Source organism: Dreissena polymorpha, chromosome 9, assembly GCF_020536995.1.
Source record: "Dreissena polymorpha isolate Duluth1 chromosome 9, UMN_Dpol_1.0, whole genome shotgun sequence".
Classification (NCBI taxonomy): Eukaryota; Metazoa; Mollusca; class Bivalvia; order Myida; family Dreissenidae; genus Dreissena; species Dreissena polymorpha.
The window spans coordinates 3,789,656-3,807,876 of record NC_068363.1 but is presented as its reverse complement, the minus strand read 5'-3'; the positions used below and the strand labels follow the sequence as shown (position 1 = coordinate 3,807,876).

The 18,221-nt window shown below is 35.2% G+C and overlaps 2 protein-coding genes across 2 annotated transcripts in view; both read left to right on the top strand.

Annotated features, from left to right (window-relative positions):
- The window catches only part of LOC127845594 (uncharacterized), a 317,330-nt gene that overhangs the window by 280,123 nt on the left and 18,986 nt on the right, over window positions 1-18,221 (top strand). The window lies entirely within an intron of this gene.
- LOC127845595 (uncharacterized) lies at window positions 563-12,631 on the top strand. The gene is made up of 7 exons (XM_052376613.1): window positions 563-666; window positions 3,096-3,784; window positions 4,005-4,083; window positions 6,198-6,615; window positions 8,307-8,488; window positions 10,285-11,914; window positions 12,176-12,631. Exons 2-6 carry the CDS (start codon window positions 3,117-3,119, stop codon window positions 11,044-11,046), a joined length of 2,109 nt encoding a protein of 702 aa, XP_052232573.1. The 5' UTR covers window positions 563-666; window positions 3,096-3,116; the 3' UTR covers window positions 11,047-11,914; window positions 12,176-12,631.

Sequence of the window (18,221 nt, the reverse complement as noted above, 5' to 3'; positions counted from 1 at the left end):
CAATTGACAGCACAAAACAAAGAAACTCTTACTAGTACCAACTGCATCTCGTTTATATATAAATATCTTTAGATAAATTTGATTGTGTAGTTAAATTTTCAGATCATCACCAAGCAATTTCTGAATGAAGTCGCAATAATGGTTGTAAAAGGCTTAATTACATAGTTTTATTCGTGTTCAGAAATTTCTCATGCAATGTCTTGTAAATATCAACTGGTAAATAATCTTGTAAATCCTCTGCACATTTGACTCAGTGGTGGAGAAATAATAATCTAACTACAACAAACGTTTTAACACTGAACATAATCATTTAATCATGTTTGAGGCATAAATATGTCTATCTTTTGAAATGTAAAGAAACTACATAATGCTATTAATGAATGATGTTCTCATTGAAAGTATTGATTGATCAATATCGTCGCAAACATTAAACAAATACTCGATAGTATTCAGCTACTCATGTTGAACGCTTTATTAGAAATTGATAAAAGAATACCTAAATACATCCCCATACATTCAATACTAATACATGCAAGCATATCGGATTTTGCCAACTGCTATTGATACGACAATTCGTGCTGTGAGTGGTCATAAAGGATTGAATGTGTTGAAATGTATTTTGAATTTAAATAAAGGAGAAGGTTTTGTTTGGTTTCTATGCAAAACGTAAGTATATTTGCATGTGTATTTGTACATTTATGTGAACATACGCTCAAAGTATTCACTAAGAAAGAATGTCATAACTTGAATTAGCAGCTTATGTTTCAATTAATAATTTAATATTTGTCGCAAAACGATTAAAACACATGTAAAAAAAGCAGAACACATATTTATATTACCGGACCGAAATTGAGAGGCTGGTACTGACCGTTAAAATGCTATGAGCGCAGTTTTATTTTTAACACTCCCGACTTAAAGTTATTTGTTTAGTTATGTCTTATGTACTGTGTCGGGTGTGTTTGTACTGTGTATTACAGTTTGGCAATTTGATCTTTTGCCATTAATAATTGGCTTTGTGCCCAAATTAGATATCTTCCCCGAAGGCGCAAGTGAAGTTACACTTTGCTAAAACCTGTATTCAATCACAACAGGTTTCGCTGACGAGAGAACACCGTTGATGCCGACATTAATTGTTTTCTTGTTAAGGTCACCTTATTACAACGTGCTCATAGTAAGCGTTTGAGATTACGTTTTGTCCGTCGTGCATTGTGTGCCAACAATTACGCTCTAAACACTCAAGAGGCCACAGTTATAGGGCACTTGTATTGTCAAATCTTAAAGAAACTTTGTCAGAACATTTATCCAAATGATATCTCACTCGTATTTAAAACTGGTTCATGGAGTCTGAAACCATAACGCTATGTCACATAAGAGAAAAAGGTGTTGAACATCCCTTTTACCTTATTCTAATCAACCTTGCTCATAACATTTGTTTTTATAAATTTAAGTCGAGTTCGATAATGCGTCCGTCCTATAAAAAACAAGGCGCTGTGAGCGGGGAAGTTTTCCTCATATGACAATGGTGAAACCTGCTAAAACAGCGACATGAGCGTCCAATCTGCATGACACTAAATTGCTAAAACATCTGATCTAATAATATTTTAATCGACTTTAAAATGGTTCTGGTACGTTAAAAAATTTGCCATGGTGTAGGGAAGTTTTCCTTTTTGGCTATATAAAAAAACTGTGTTAACGCCCTACAAGACCATGTTTTGTCCAATTAATATTAAGAATATTCGTATAAATGATATATCGGCCCTTTCAAGAAACAGCTAGTTGCGGCCTTTGAAAACATATGGCCGACAGAGCTATCGCAGTTTTCTCATAAGGATAAAGTGAAACTTGGCATACACTGTAGACGTAATATTTGTGTCCAATCTTCACGAAACTTGCTAGAAATTGTGTTTTAGTGATATCACAGTCGAGTCTTAACATGTTCTGGTCAGTTAAAAAAACATGCATTCCGGGGTGGGGGCGGAGCTTTTCCCTTATATGGCAATAGCGAAATGTTGTAAACACTGTAGAATTCACATTTTGTCATATCTTCATGACATGTGATCAGAACATTTATTCTAATAATATGACAGTGACATAAATTTAAATGTTAATTATCTTATCTGACCTAGATCTATTTATAGAATGTTGGTATTCATGGTTTCCAAATTGTATATGAATAAACTCCGTTTCATATATTGGCCAAATAAGATTACATAATACTACTATGGTGTCAAGTATTGCCAGATTTTTTCAAATATGCATACTTCGGTTAAATATACTGACACATTCTAGAAATAGTTTTGTTTTCACCGATGTTTATGAAACTTGCTGTTGGGCCGGCAAAGCTCACTTTGTTGAGCACTGGACAACAAATCACAGGTCCCGGCCACAAAACTTGTATTGGGATTGGTCATGATATTGCTTCTATGGCCACTCTCCCCACACATAAGTTTGTGTTCTCAGTACTGGTGAATCAGCTAACCCAGACAAAAGGACTTGCTAAGAACGTTTGTTCTAATTATATATCGGTTCGAAAATGATCCCCGTGCGTTTAAAAACATGGCCGCCAAAGCGGGGCATTGTTTCCTTCATTGGACATAGAACAACCTTGTGAATACTCGAGAAGTCCCTTTGTATTGCCATAAAAATTGCTCTGATTATTTTCTAATTAAATCTCGGTCGTGTTCAAAAAATAGTTTAATCAATTGAGAGAGAGGAGAGATTTTCTTAAGTGAAACCATGTGAGTACTTTATAAGTTTATGTTTTCCCAAGCATTATCAAACGTACTTAGAATATTTGTTCTTACGATATGGCAGCCTAGTTCACAATTGTTCAGAAAACATGGGAAAAAACTGCTAATAACAGTTCATTTCCTGTTGGACTCGGGTGATCGAACTACGTCTTGTAGTACTCATGTTTTTGAATACTAAATGTATGTCTTGAAATATTCGAATCAAAATTTAGCTTAACGATTTATTTAATTGACACTGTTTTCTGATGATATATAGGACATGAAAGCAGTGAATGCATGTTCCATTCAATTTTTCGGTTCTCATGTTTCATGTTTTGAAATAAATGGCAACTTTGTTTATTGTAGGTATAAGCATCCTAGTTCAGTATGGAAGATAGGACTGAAATAGCAAACTCAGCATTACAAAACCATGATAATTCGGATTCGGATGAATTCTTTGAATCAGCATCGGAAGATACAAAAGACGATGTATGTGCTTCTAGTAATGCAGATAGTTATACATATGTATCTGTAAATAGGCCAGGACTCTTAGATTTGTCAGATGATGAAACATCAGATGAACTCGGCTCAATCAGCAACGAGATTTGCTCAAATGAGATTGCAGTTGAAAAACGTTCTTTACAAGGTGCTTCTATTTGCCCCGAGGTACAACATGTAGGCAATTTGTGTAAATTCAAAAGAGCTCATAGTTGTGAACCCTGTGAAATTCAAGGCAAAACTGCCCCGGCTTCGACGTTTTGTCCGAGTTGTGAAAACGAGATGTATTGCGAAATCTGCTCAACAATACACAGGTCATTGCCTATTACGAAATCACACGATCTTCTGGATATTTCCGAACATCCTGAATACACACAGATTGAGAATGTAAATATCCCAACCTGCGGTCTCTGCCTTTTGCAGAACGTTGGTAATGAAGCAAGTGTCCAATGCATGCAGTGTGAAACGTTTCTCTGCGATGCATGTTCCAACCAGCATAAGGCTCTAAAAGCAACCCGCTCACACCAACTAACATCAATTGTGAAAACAATCGAACGGTATGTCAAAATGCTGTGATGCTTTTTTACGCCCCTTACATCATATTTGGTATTGATTAAACTCATCTTGTTTGAATTTAAGCTTGACAGAAAGACACTGTCTAGTTTATATTATTTAAAAACAAAAAATATATTTTTATACAACTTTTCATAAAAACAAAGACTAAGATATATACATTCGATTGCTTAATGATATTACTATATTTTGATCTTTTTGCAGGTCACATGTATATTGCGGCGACCACAACAATTGGGAATTATCTCAAAAGAATGTTGTATCTACAGACACAATGAAGTTGGTGTGTTCCTTATTTTAATCGTTCCATAATGTTTTTCTAAAATCAGTTAGAATAACTACTCACGTGCTGGGTATAAGTGATATTATGCGATTTTTTTTCCGGATCGAATTATCGGGGGTTTATTGTTTTTGGCCTGTCTGTCTGTCATTCTGTCTGTCCTCAAAACTTTAACCTAAAACTTTAACATTGGTTAAAGTTGTGCGATAACTTTTGCAATTTTGAAGAAAGCAACTTGATAAGCGGCGCAATAGGGGGCATTGTGTTTCTGACAAACACATCTCTTGTTCACTGTTGAATTGAGCTGAAAAGAATTAACAGGTCAAAAGATTAGTTTGAATGTGGTAACTGATCAATTATCAGCAACTCATCTTGCTACCAGTTGTTTTTAAAAAATATACACTATATTCGATAATTAACATGACTGTACAGTCCTCTAGGCCGAGCGCAAATTACTATTAGGATCGGAGTTAGTGTCCGTGTGTATGAATAGATACAAACGAATCTGCACTTAAACTAAATTTAGATTCACATCGTACATGCATGATCAGTTGTCAAACGAAAGTGCGGTTGCTGTTCAAATGAATTATTGTTCTCTTTCCGGGATATTGATTTAGTATGTTGATGCTGCATTAACAAATATAAGTGTAGATGAAGTGAAAACAACAAAAATAAACAAAGGATGCGATAGACACCTATAAACATAGCATATACTGTTAGATGCGTATAATATCACTTTAATAAGGTGAAAAAAAACGCAATTGCCACTTGTCATCTTTAAATTAGGGGCCATCTATACACATTCTGGTCATGCAGGGACCATATGTTCCAATACGAATATGGTCAATTAAGTTATTATTCAAGCTTTTGAAGCTTAATGTCAACTGAAAGTCTCACTCAAAAAGTTGTCTACATTGTATGGTATAAGTGAAACTTTACTATTAATATACGACACTCTTTATAATGCTGTAAATAAGCTCATTTATTTATCAAAGCAATGATTTTCAATAAGTATAAAATTACTCCTTAATATATGCAAACAGTAGTTATTTTTAGACAAATGTACGTTTAAAACTTCATTATGGATTTATCGACAAATGATTGCGTTGTTATAATCGCTACAGTCGGAAACGTGTAAGGTCTCTTTTTATTCCCCCGGTAGGGTGGCATATAGCAGTTGAACTGTCCGTCAGTCAGTCAGTATGTCAGTCCGTCCGCCCGTCCGAAAACATTAATGGTCATAACTTTTTCAATATTTAACAAACTTTTTCAATATTTAACATAGCAACTTGATATTTGGCATGCATGTGCATCTCATGGAGCTGCACATTTTGAGTAGTGAAAGGTAAAGGTCAAGGTAATTCTTCAATGTCAAATGTCTAATATATGGCGTCTGTTCGTCCGTCCGAAAAATTTAACATTGGCCATAACTTTTTCACTATCGAAGATAGCAAGTTGATATTTGGAATGCAAGTGTATCTCCTGGAGCTAAACATTTTGAGTGGTGTAAGGTGAAGGTCAAGGTCATCCTTCAAGGTCAAATGTCAAATATTCCGTCCGAAATTAGCCATTATTTTTTACTATTGAAGATAGCAACTTGATATTTGGCAAGCATGTGTATCTCCTGGAGCTGAACATTTTGAGTGGTGAAAGGTCAAGGTCATCGTTCAAGGTCAAATGTCTAATATTCCGTCCGTCTGAGAACATTAACATTGGTCATAACTTTTGCAATATTGAAGATAGCAACTTGATACTTGGAATGCGTGTGTATCTCATGAAACTGCACATTTTGAGCGGTGAAAGGTCAAGGTCATCCTTTAAGGTCAAAGATCAAATATATGGCTTCAAAGCGGCGCAATAGGGAGCATTGTGTTTCTGACAAACACATCTCTTGTTCTTTTGAGTATTGATTAACCAGCTCCAACAAATTCAGAAATTTGCGTGTAAATCCAAGAACTACTTTTAATGATTTTCGTACAAATACACCAATAAAACAAATAAACCAAAGCAAGAGTAAGTATTAGAGTGAATATTATATAATTCAGTAGCAGTGCTAGTGTATGCTTTCTTCGCAACCCTTTTTTTCTTTCAGAGGTTTTTTTTATATTTTCTTGCAGAAACAACCGGGTCGACCAGAAGCTTTTGATATTACTTCTGATTCTTTGACGCTTTCATGGACAAAACCTGCCCTTCAAGCGGAAAGGGATTATTTTCAAATAGAATATAAAGAATTAATACCAGGGTCAAAGTGGAAAACTTTTGCCGGGGAATTTACTGCATCAACGCAAATTCTGACGAACCTAAAATCAGAAACAGAGTTTATATTTCGGGTACGGGCAATTCAATGCGACGGTGAAGGTCCGTATAGTGAGGAAAGTGCGGTTGTCAAAACGCACATTTCCACAGCCTCATGTCTGATTGGTTTCTCCGTCCGCCTTGGTGAAGAAACCAAGTCACCGATTCGGTATGCCTTGCCAATGTGTGAAGTTAAAGAGGCAAGAAATAGTAGGGCTAAGACACGGAAATTCGAAGTGGGTAAGGCTACGTTTTGATTTAATATCGCATAAATGCTGGTATGACGCATAGCAATATAGACCCTGAGACTATCTGTTATGTTTGTAAGATGTCTTCCTTTGTCGTATATCGCTCATATAACAATCATTGCTTGTATTTTATATATTTTTATCCCCCCGGTAGGAGGGCATATAGTGATCGGACTGTCCGTCCGTCTTTCCGTCACACTTTGAGTTTAAATTTCGAAAAAAGCTCATAACTTCTATGTCCCTTGAGATGTAACCTTCATATTTGGTATGCATGTGTATATGGTTAATGCTTTTCCATGCGCATAAAAATGTTGACCCCTGTGACATTGACGTTGAACTTAAGGTTCGCGTTTAGGTTTCGAAATCTGTGTTTATGTTTCGAAAAATGCTCATAACTTCTATGTCCCTTGATATATAACTTCATATTTGGTACGCATGTGAAAATGAACAAGGCCTTTCCATACGCATACAATTTTTTACCCCGGTGACCTTGACGTTGAACTTAGGGTCCGCGTTTAGGTTTCGAAATCTGCGTTTAGGTTTCGAAAAATGCGCATTACGTCTATGTCCCTTGAGATATAACCTAATATTTGGTTTGCATGTGTATATGGACAAAGCCTTTCCATACGCACACAAATTTTGACCCCTGTGACCTTGACCTTGAACTGACGGTCCGCGTTTAGGTTTCGAAATCTGCGTTTAGGTTTCGAAAAATGCTCATAACTTCTATGGCCCTTGAGATATAACCTTGATATTTGGTATGCATGTGTATATGAACAAGGCCTTTCCATACGCACAAACATTTTTACACCTGTGACCTTGACGTTGAACTTAGGGTCCGCGTTTAGGTTTCGAAATCTGCGTTTAGGCTTCGAAAAATGTTCATTACTTCTATGTCCCTTGAGATATAACCTTCATATTTGGTATGCATGTGTATATGGACAAGGCCTTTCCATACGCACACAAATGTTGACCCCTGTGACCTTGATCTTGAACTTAAGGTCCGTGTTTAAGTTTCGAAATCTGCGTTTAGGTTTCGAAAAAAGCTCTCAACTTCTAGCAAGCGTTTATAGGGGGCATACGTCATCCTATGGTGACAGCTCTTGTTTAGAAACAGGAAACCGTTTGTTATAGAAAATTATCCGATTTTTATACATAAACGCGAAAAAAATAATCAATTTTACAAATATTAGTTTAATATATCTATAATATTAAAGTGTGTTCATTAAAATGTGTTAATTATGTACTCGATTTTAATTATCAATGTTTGCCCTTGAACTGACTTTTGACGGCATATCTATATCACATTCATTGCTTAACTAGTGTATGCTCCCTTGTAGAACAGACAGACCGATAGCAAGGCAGAAACAATTTGCTTTATATTGAAACGATGAAATATATCAAATTTGAAAAAAAAACATACAGAGAAAATGAAACTTATATGATTTCAAATGTAATTGCAAAACATGGAAAATAACTTTATAATTAAATGGTGCAATTTGGATACCAAGAATATCACACATTTTTACAAATTTAATGTTCATGTATATAAACGTATCTCTTATGTAAATAAGAGTTACTAAACGTGTGTGTGCACACGTCTTGTGTGTTGTTTCATTTAAAAGGTCACCGTCAGAAACTCGGCAAATATATTCTCATCTCTTATGTTTTGTGTCTTAATAGGATCGCCATCAGACACTGATTGGAAGGACAAGACCTTGCTGATGATTGGAGAGACAGGGACAGGCAAGAGTACCCTGGTTGATGGAATGGCCAACTACATACTTGGAGTTGCATGGAGCGATCCGTTTAGGTTTAACATCGTAAATCTGGAGGAAGAAGAAAAACAAAAGATAGGAAATCAGGTGAACAATTCTAACATTTTGACCTCAAGACGAAGTTGAAAAGGGCTGGCGAAAATTCACAAGAATTTTTATATTGAAAGAAGAATTTTCATTTTTAGCTCATCTATTTTTTGAAAAAAAAAGAGCTATTCTCATCACCTCAGCGTCGGCGTCTGCGTCCGGTTAAGTTTTGTGTTCAGGTCCACTTTTCTCAGAAAGTATCAACGCTATTGCATTCAAACTTGGTACACTAACTTACTATCATAAGGGGACTGGGCAGGCAAAGTTAAATAACTCTGGCGTGCATTTGGACAGAATTATGTGCTCTTTTTATACTTAATAAATTGAAAATTTGGTTAAGTTTTGTGTTTAGGTCCATTTTATTCCTTAAGTATAAAAGCTATTTGTTTCATGCTTGCAACACTTACTTACTATCGTGTGCCCTTTTCATACTTAAAAAAAGGAAAATTTGGTTAAGTTTTGTGTTAAGGTCCTATTCATTCATAAAGTATCAAAGCTATTGCTTTCATACTTATGTAACTCTGACTGGCATTTTGACAGAATTATGGGCCCTTTATACTTAGAAATTGAAAATTTGATAAAGTTTTGTGTTTTGGTCCTCTTTACTCCTTAAGTATCAAAGATATTGCTTTCATACTTGGAACACTCGCAAACTATCATAAGGTGACAGTACAGGACAAGTTGCATAACTCTGGTTGTCATTTTGACGGAATTATGGCCCTTTTTCTTTTCTTAGTAACTTTGAATATATGGTAAAAATGTTGTGTTTAGATCCACTTTACTTCTAAAGTTTCAAGGCTATTGCTTTCAAACTTCAAATACTTTCATGCTATCATGAGGATTCTGTACCTGGCAAGTTTAATTTTACCTTGATCTTTGAATGACCTTGACTTTCAAGGTCAAATTATTAAATTTTGCTTAAATTGCCATAACTTCTTTATTTATGATTAGTGGTACTTTGACATAACAACTCTTACCTGACATACCACAATAGACTCCACCCAAACCATCCCCAACGCCCCCCCACCAGAATCCCCCCCCCAACATTTTTTATAATCATTTTTTTAAACAAAGATCATCTAATTAATGACTACACCATCACAATAAACCCCCCACCGCCCCTCCCCCAAAAAAAGATTTTTTTTTAAACATGGTTAAAAAACAAACAAAAAAATATTTTTTAAATACCGTCCAACCATCCCACGCAAGAATACCCCCCCCCCCCCAAAAAGAAAAAAAAAAATAACAAATTTTGTTTGCATTTTTTCCCTTATGTTTGGAAGATAATGTAATAAATGACTACACACCCACTCTATACACCCTTCTCCACCCCACCCCTCCCTCCTTTGTGATTGAAGTATTGAGATAGGTCCCTTCACCTTTAAAAGAAAAATAGATGAGCGGTCTGCACCCGCAAGGCGGTGCTCTTGTTTAAACTTTGATACCATGAAAACTAAGGCAGGTTCTAAACATTCAAAATGGATAACCGATATACTGAACAAATTAAACAGCAACATGTGTTTATATTTTAGCTGACGTGTCATATATTTATCTAAAAAGCGTAACATACATAATAGATGCCAAGAAATAAAAGCGATTACAATGGATTGGATTTTCTGCATCGAAAAATCGAATTCAAACAATATTAACGTTAGATATTGTAAAGAACTGGTACACTATGTATCATAAACAACAGGAAGATGCATAATAAAATATATGATTTAATTTAAAGCTTTTATATAATAATGACCAATCGCGAGATCAGATATATATTTTCTTTTACATTTCCATTGTAGGCCGTGTCCCAAACAGAGTGGATTACCTGCTACACTATTCACCCTCAAGCGGGAAGCAGACTTCCGTACACAATCAACATGATCGACACACCAGGCTTTGGTGATACAAGAGGACTTGAACGAGATCAGGAAATTGTGGACCAGATTCGAGAGTTGTTTTCAGAAAAACCTCCAAAGGGTGTATTATATATTGACGCAGTTTGCTTCCTAATAAAGGCACCTGATGCACGTCTTACGCCAATTCAGAGCTATATTTTTCAGTCCATCATGTCGTTGTTCGGAAAAGATATAAAAGACAATATATGCTCTCTGATAACATTTGCGGACGGTATGGATCCTCAAGTTTGCGCAGCTTTGAATGAGTCGGGATTGCCGTTTGGAGAATTTTTTACGTTTAATAATGCTGGCCTTTTTGCAAACAATGAGGGTCTGTCTCAAAGCTGTCTGTCGCCAATGTTTTGGGAAATGGGGCTCGTAAGTTTCAGAAACTTTTTTAAGCATCTCGATACCTTAGCAACACAAAGCTTGCAATTGACGAGCGATGTTCTGTATGAACGAAGTCGCTTAGAAGCAACCATCCAAAACCTCCAACCAAAACTAGATATTGGTCTCAACAAAATGAATGAATTAAAAGCTGAAATCAAAATAGTTCAAGACAACAAGTCCATCATCGCCGACAATAAGGATTTTACGTATGTTGTACCAACAACGCATCAGAAAAAAGAGCTCTTCCAATGGGGATACATGTTACAAACTGCATAAATTGCAATTTTACATGCCATAAAAGTTGCAAGTATGCAGATGATGATGATAAAATCAAATGTAAAGTGATGGATGCTGATGGCTATTGCACTGTTTGTCCTGACGAATGTTTTTGGGAGGATCATGCAAATACACCATACATATTTACATATAAACTTGTTGACGAAACGAAAACATATAGTGAAATGAAAAGAAAATACGAAGAAGCATCTGGTAAAATACTATCACAGGAACAAATTTTAGATCAAATGGGCGAAGAACTCGATGAAATGGTAGACATTATCGAAGATATGATGATTACTGTCCGAGACTGTAATACCAGACTAGCGGAAATAGCCCTGCGTCCGAATCCCCTTTCAATGGTAGAACACATTGACTTGATGATCCAGAATGAAAAGATGACTAAAAAGGACGGTTGGTTTGAGAGGATTCAGACGCTTGATAGGTTTCGAAAAAGGGCTTTGGTCACAAATGAAGTTGAACACTTTCACAGGGAAGCAAAAACCCTTGGGGTGACAGGAAAGAAAGTTCAAAACAAAAAGACTGTTTTAAAGCGATTTGGAGATCTGTTTGGTTGGTAATGGCCTATAATTAAACACCATTTGTTAGAAAGAATATTTCGATTGTTCTTTGTGTGTGAAAATTAACTTGAGATACTTTCAGTTGGAAAATATGCTGGACTTTTGCACTCGATTTCTAAAAAGGTGTATTCATTTTTCTCGCTGTAAAAGTGCCTATAAGGTACAATATATTTGTCAACCCGAACTTAAGATAAAATAACTGACTTTTAGTAATAAGTTAAAAATGAAATGTATTGTATTAAGACTACAGCTTTCGCCAGCCGAACAGCCAGAGGCAGAACAAGGTGGTGTATGCATCGCACACTAGCAGCACGGCTAGCAAGTATTAGCAGTTGTAGTAGTAGTAGAAGTTGTAGAAGTAGAAGGAGTAGTAGTAGAAGTTGTAGTTGTAGTAGTAGTAGTAGTAGTAGTAGTAGTAGTAGTAGTAGTAGTAGTAGTAGTAGTAGTAGAAGTAGTAGTAGTAGTAGTAGTAGTAGTAGTAGTAGTAGTAGTAGTAGAAGTAGTAGTAGTAGTAGTAGTAGAAGTAGTGGTAGTAGTAGTAGTAGTAGTAGTAGTAGTAGTAGTAGTAGTAGTAGTAGTAGTAGTAGCAGCAGCAGCAGTAGAAATGGTAGTAGTAGTATGTTGTTGTTGTAGACGTTGTTGTTGTTGCTGCTTCCGGTGTTGTTGTAGCGGTAGTTGTAGTTTGAAATAGGTTATTGTGTTTTCATTCTGCTCTTTTAAATGTTGTTGTTAAAATTTTCTTTTTGTTCATGCGTGTGTTTTGTATTTCGGGATGTGGCTGTTTGTCTTATTTTATATTCTCTGCACGAAATTGTTCAAGGAAAGTGACTAACTACCATTTGACCTTTGACCTTAAATTGCGTTATCTTTGTGTTATTCCAAAGAATATATCTGAAACATAAAATACAGTATTTATATATTTAAATACATATCAATTTTTATTCCGAATACGAACTTATCCATATATTATTTTATTAAGCCATTTGTTATTTCTGTCACAAGTTATATACAACAAGTAGCGATTCGTATAGCTTCAAACATTTTTGAAATAAATATTGTTTTATTTACAGAGTTTATGTTTGTTTAAAGGAATCCTAAGACGGATTTAATTAACCGTACTAGTATATAAACGTTGCATGACAATCTATTTCCACAAAATGTATTACTACTAGCAATAATATAATGATTGATTTGACAATAAGAGTAATAATAATAATAATAGTAATAATAATAATAATAATATTATTATTATTATTATTAATGATAAGTGTGAATATGAGTCCAAACGCTTCTTTAAAACACTGCTGCTGTTTTGAAAATAGTGCTATAGAGCACAAAATATACAAACAAATATTAATTATAAAAGACACAAGTTACCTTCATATCAATATTTGATTCACGATAATGATCTCAAACGATTTGATACTGGATAACTAACTAATAACAATAATAATAAAGTGAGTATATAGCCTTAATTTATATCATTTCTAAAGCGAATAGAAATTGTTAAATGGAACGTAAGTGCCATGTAAATATTTTGGTATTATTATTCGAATTATGCAGTTTTTAAATATTTTGTAAAGCTTCTATTTAAATTTTGAATTATTTAAAATCGAACACGCTTATGAAATAACTGAATAATAAATTGACACAGACAATTTATACCCGCCACGGTTGTATTGTTTTTCTAACTTTCAAAGACTACTAAGAATGCGCGATCGTATAAGTTACGCGCAGAAGCTTTCATATGTATATGTTAAGGGCAGTAACTCAATGACTTCAAAAACGCAATCGTGAAACCTTTAGCATTTGCAGATTAATATGCTCTGGACCAAAAGCGCACGCACTATGTAGAAGCGCATATTATCTTTATTATGTAAACTCAAATCAAGGACAATAGGTCCTGAAAATAAACAATAGCAATAGTATAACATATTAATTAAAGCAGATAATTATTCTGTAAACGTTTGACGCAAAGCGCGCGCAAATTGTAGGTGATTCAACAAGAAGCTTTAATAAATTTGTTATTTTAAACAAAGGGTAATAAATCCTTGAAAAAAAACACGATCGCGATTTCTTGACACCATCGCAATATGTGTTGTAGTACTAGGAGAAAATTACTATGTTAAAGTTTTATGAAAATCGCACGGAAAATAAATAAGGAGTTGCGAAAAGAAGAGTGTGTCGGACAAACGTACGCATTGAATGTCGCCTGTCATTTATTCACATTGTATTTCTTTTGTCTAAGCCTTCGGCGCTGAATAGAAAGAATTTTTCAGCGAGTAGTATGTAAAACACGTGTAGACAATTGTAATAATCACAATAAATTTACTTGCAAAAAATCAGGATTGTCTAAGAGGCCACTCAACAGTTTATCGATTGATTGCTATGTTTGATCTAATAACTCTTTCTATTGATGACAATAAACTTTGACCGAGTTTGTCATCAATGTTTTAAATACAAATATTACAAAATTGCATACAAAAAATGGATGGAAAGTTTTTTCTCTAAACGTATAAACAAGTACTTTTAGTCTCAGCTAAGTAAATGCCGTTTTTCCTCAAGGCTCAGTATTAAGACGCTGTTTCTTATTATTTTAATGACGTTAGTGATATTGTAGACAATATTATTAGTATTACCCGTGTGTTTGCTGATTATACGGACTTCATCTAACTTAGCGGATCTTCAGGGTATTTTTAACCATGACCTTTTCCTTATTAACATATTTGCCAAACGATGGGTTTTCATTTTAATCCCAAGAAAACTAAAGCAATTGTACTTTCAATACGAAATAATATTCCTTTTCATGCGTAATGTTTGGTAATGTATCCGTAACATGTGTTGATAATCACAAACATCTACTTCTGACTTTAAGCAGCGTTTGAAAATGGAAAAATCATAGTAATCATATTCTAAAATCCGCGTAAAAAATGAGAAATCCTCACAACAAACACAAGAAAATGTCGAAACAAAATATACTTCGCCCGAATGCGGCCATTACTAGAATACGCGTGCCTTGTATGATCGGTTGTAAATTTCAATAATTATAAGAAAAAATCAAGATGATACATGACCACATCTAGACAAACGATCACGTTATTTAAAACTCGTTAATATCTTCAAAGTGCACAATAGCCAGTGCCCCAATTACATTGCTAACCTTCTTCCACGAACAGTTAAAATAGCGTCCACTTTAAAACGGATATATCGGTGAATATGGCGTGAAGCATTACTAAGAAAAAGCATAACATTGTTTATTTACAAACACAGTGTCATGTTTAAGATTCCTACGCCACAATATGGATCCTTCGTTAAAAACACACGGTCCACATATATACAAGCCTATAACCACCAAATTCCTTCATTCGTGTTATACTCGTGGGTTCAATATATGTAGGACAGGTTTGAAGCTATTTTATTCGATATTAGTTGCCTATTGCATCCGGTAATATAAGTTTCTCTGTGTTGACTCGGCAGACATATTTGACTTGTTATGAACATGGCATTTACCCGGCACTTACCTGTAACAGATTTACATGTATCCATATTTTTTTCATTTTGAATATTTCCCTTAAAAGATATCTTTTCCATAAATGACAAAAACATTATCACGATTAATTGTGCATTTAAACAGGTCCCTAAATTGTAAAATACAAAAGGGTTAGTTTAAACGTATGTATTCATTTCGTAATCATACAATTCAATACATTGTTGCAAAGTAAGAAATTCATGGATTAGAAAACAAGCGTAAAGCTTGTATTGATTCTTGTCCATGGTGGAGTTGACTCATATAGGTTAAGCATTAAGCGGCCATAAGAACATGGATGCACTCACGTAATTGTTACGATTGTGATTGGATCGGGTTCAAAAATAAAACGGAATCATGGTAGTGTGGATATATTTCATACAAACGAATTTGATAGTTAATTAAAGGGATCTTTTCACGTTTTGGTAAATTGACAAAATTGAAAAAAGTTGTTTCAGATTCGCAAATTTTCGTTTTAGTTATTATATTTGTGAGGAAACAGAAATACTGAACATTAACCGTGGTCTAATATAGCCATTATATGCATCTTTTGACGATTTAAAAACCTTAAAATTATAAAGCGTTGCAACGCGAAACGATTGAATAATTTGGAGAGTTCTGTTTTTGTCGTTTAAATTTGTGAAACTACGAAGATTGCTTATATAAAGTATAAAATACGTCTCCCTTACATACTTGGCAGGATGGCCAAGCGGTCTAATTGGTATTTACTCCAGGACTCCGGAGATCACTGGTTCGAGCCCTGCTTAGAGCTACTTTTTGTTTCCTTTTTTAAACTTTATTCTTGATTTTTTACTGGAGCTTTTTAGATCCAATGTTTACATATATCAATATAAAGCATTAAATGGCATTTAATGGCAAACTTCAAAACATGCCAAAATCTGTGAAAAGGCCCCTTTAAGAAGGTACTGAGGCGTAGTGTCACAGAGGCCTCTACCAGGGTCGGGTCAGCGTCCACAGCAGCATCGTTCTACGAGTCAAATCGTTTAGTTGCTTCAATAAACTGCTGGACACGAAGAAATAATATAGTGTTTTCCTGATAGGTTAGATGTTCATCACCATAAAGAAGGTTATTTAAGGTTGTTGCGCATGTGAGATGGTAAAACAACGTTGTCGTATGTGCTGATACCTTGGGCAGTGAAGCAAAAAGTGAGACGGAGTTTCAATGGCACCACATATGCAATCCGGTGAGGAAGTAATGTTTCTACTACGGAGATCGTAGTTTAAGGAGCCAAGTCGCAGACGAGTATGATTGATTTGTAATATTCTATCACCAACGTTGAATAGTGGACACGACTTTGTTTGACATTAAGTGATTTTTCTCTAAATTGCAAGATGTGAATTGGAGTTTTTGACGTCCGGAGAAAGATTGTTCCATTGGCGGATGGCGAAAAGAAGGAAGGAATTGGAATATAGTTGACTCTGCGTAAACTGGAGGTATGCCATTTTGGGATCGGAGGGCATAGGCCTGGGATGTGCGAACTGGGATCAGTTTGCATAGATAGAAGGGTGTGCAATATTGTTCTGCATTTTGTATATTTGCATCATACTATGTTTCTTTCTTCTTTGGGAGAGTGATTCCCAATTTAGGTCTTTTAGAAGGCGGTCGATGTTCCAATATTTTGTAGCACCTGTCACGATCCTTGCGGCTTGAACTTGGACCGATTCAATTTCATTTTTTAGAGCTACAGAACAGCTGTCCCAAATGTTGTCGCCATACTCGAGAATTTGTCTTATAAAGGTGATGTACATCTTTTCAAGATTTGACCTTGTCAGTGTATATTTAAGGCTTCGAAGTATGCCGATTCTCTGCCAGGCTTTTGCAAGGATAAATGATATGTGGGAAGACCAATTGGCAGTTTCCTATTAATTTTTGCAAAGTGGTAGTTTCCTATTAATTTTTGCAAAGTCATGCAAAACATTTCGCACTTAATTGCTGTACATTTTGGTAGAATAATCCTCAAACTAAACGTGCTTACATCTAAGTCGTTAAGAGCATGCTTTATAATGTAATGGATATAGGGAAGTCACTCTAAATGTCATTAGTGTTTGTTAACGTTTTTTGTGATTTTGACAGAACACTTCTTTATTGTTAATTAATTGGGAAAAATGTCATCTAGATTTGATTGGGAATCGGGCCGTTTTTATTTGCTTTGAGAATGCCTCCATTTTCCGTAGGCGCATGCAGTGGTGAAAAAACCCTGAAATCAGTGATGATTTATAGACATTGATTAAAACAGTTTTTATTGTTTCCCCAAATAGGTCTCTTTCGCACCCTATTTTCCCCTTTCACCCAGCGTCCAGCGTCTTCCCCTTATTTGACCCCTGTGACCTTGACCTTGAAGTTAGGGTCCGCGTTTAGGTTCCGAAATCTGCGTTTAGGTTTTGAAAAATGCTCATTACTTCTATGTCCCTTGAGATATAACCTTCATATTTAGTATGCATGTGTATATGGACAAGGCCTTTCCATACGCACACAAATTTTGACCCCTGTGACCTTGACCTTGAAGTTAGGGTCCGCGCTAAGGTTTCGAAATCTGCGATTAGGTTTAAAAAAATGCTCATTACTTCTATGTCCCTTGATATGTAACCTTCATATTTGGTATGCATGTGTATATGGAAAAGGCCTTTCCATACGCACACAAATTTTGACCCCTGTGACCTTGACCTTGAAGTTAGGGTCCGCGGTTAGGTTTCGAAAAAAGCTCATAACTTCTATCAAGCGTTTATAGGGTGCATAAGTCATCCTATGGTGACAGCTCTTGTTTATATAAATAACATTTTTCCATATGACAAACAACATAGGTGGCAAAACGATCAAATAATGTAAACTGTACTGCAATGGTAGGTTGCACAAATTTTTCACATTTATGTATTCAAATATAAAAGCGCAGGACCAAAGAAAATTATTTTGAAAGTTTTCATTTGTTTCAAGCTCTAAAATGAAATTATTGTCACCATGAAGTAGCGTAAACTTAATTATTTATTTATTTATAACACATTATTTCTATTCATTTATTAATCTCAGCATTGTTGACAGTTTCATTAGG

Excerpts from the sequence above, each read along its gene's own strand:
- LOC127845595 (XM_052376613.1), top strand. The coding sequence starts at position 3,117 with ATGGAAGATAGGACTGAAATAGCAAACTCAGCATTACAAAACCATGAT. Across the intron at positions 3,785-4,004 it reads ATTGTGAAAACAATCGAACG|GTCACATGTATATTGCGGCG; the intron begins GTATGTCAAAAT and ends ATCTTTTTGCAG. Across the intron at positions 6,616-8,306 it reads GACACGGAAATTCGAAGTGG|GATCGCCATCAGACACTGAT; the intron begins GTAAGGCTACGT and ends GTGTCTTAATAG.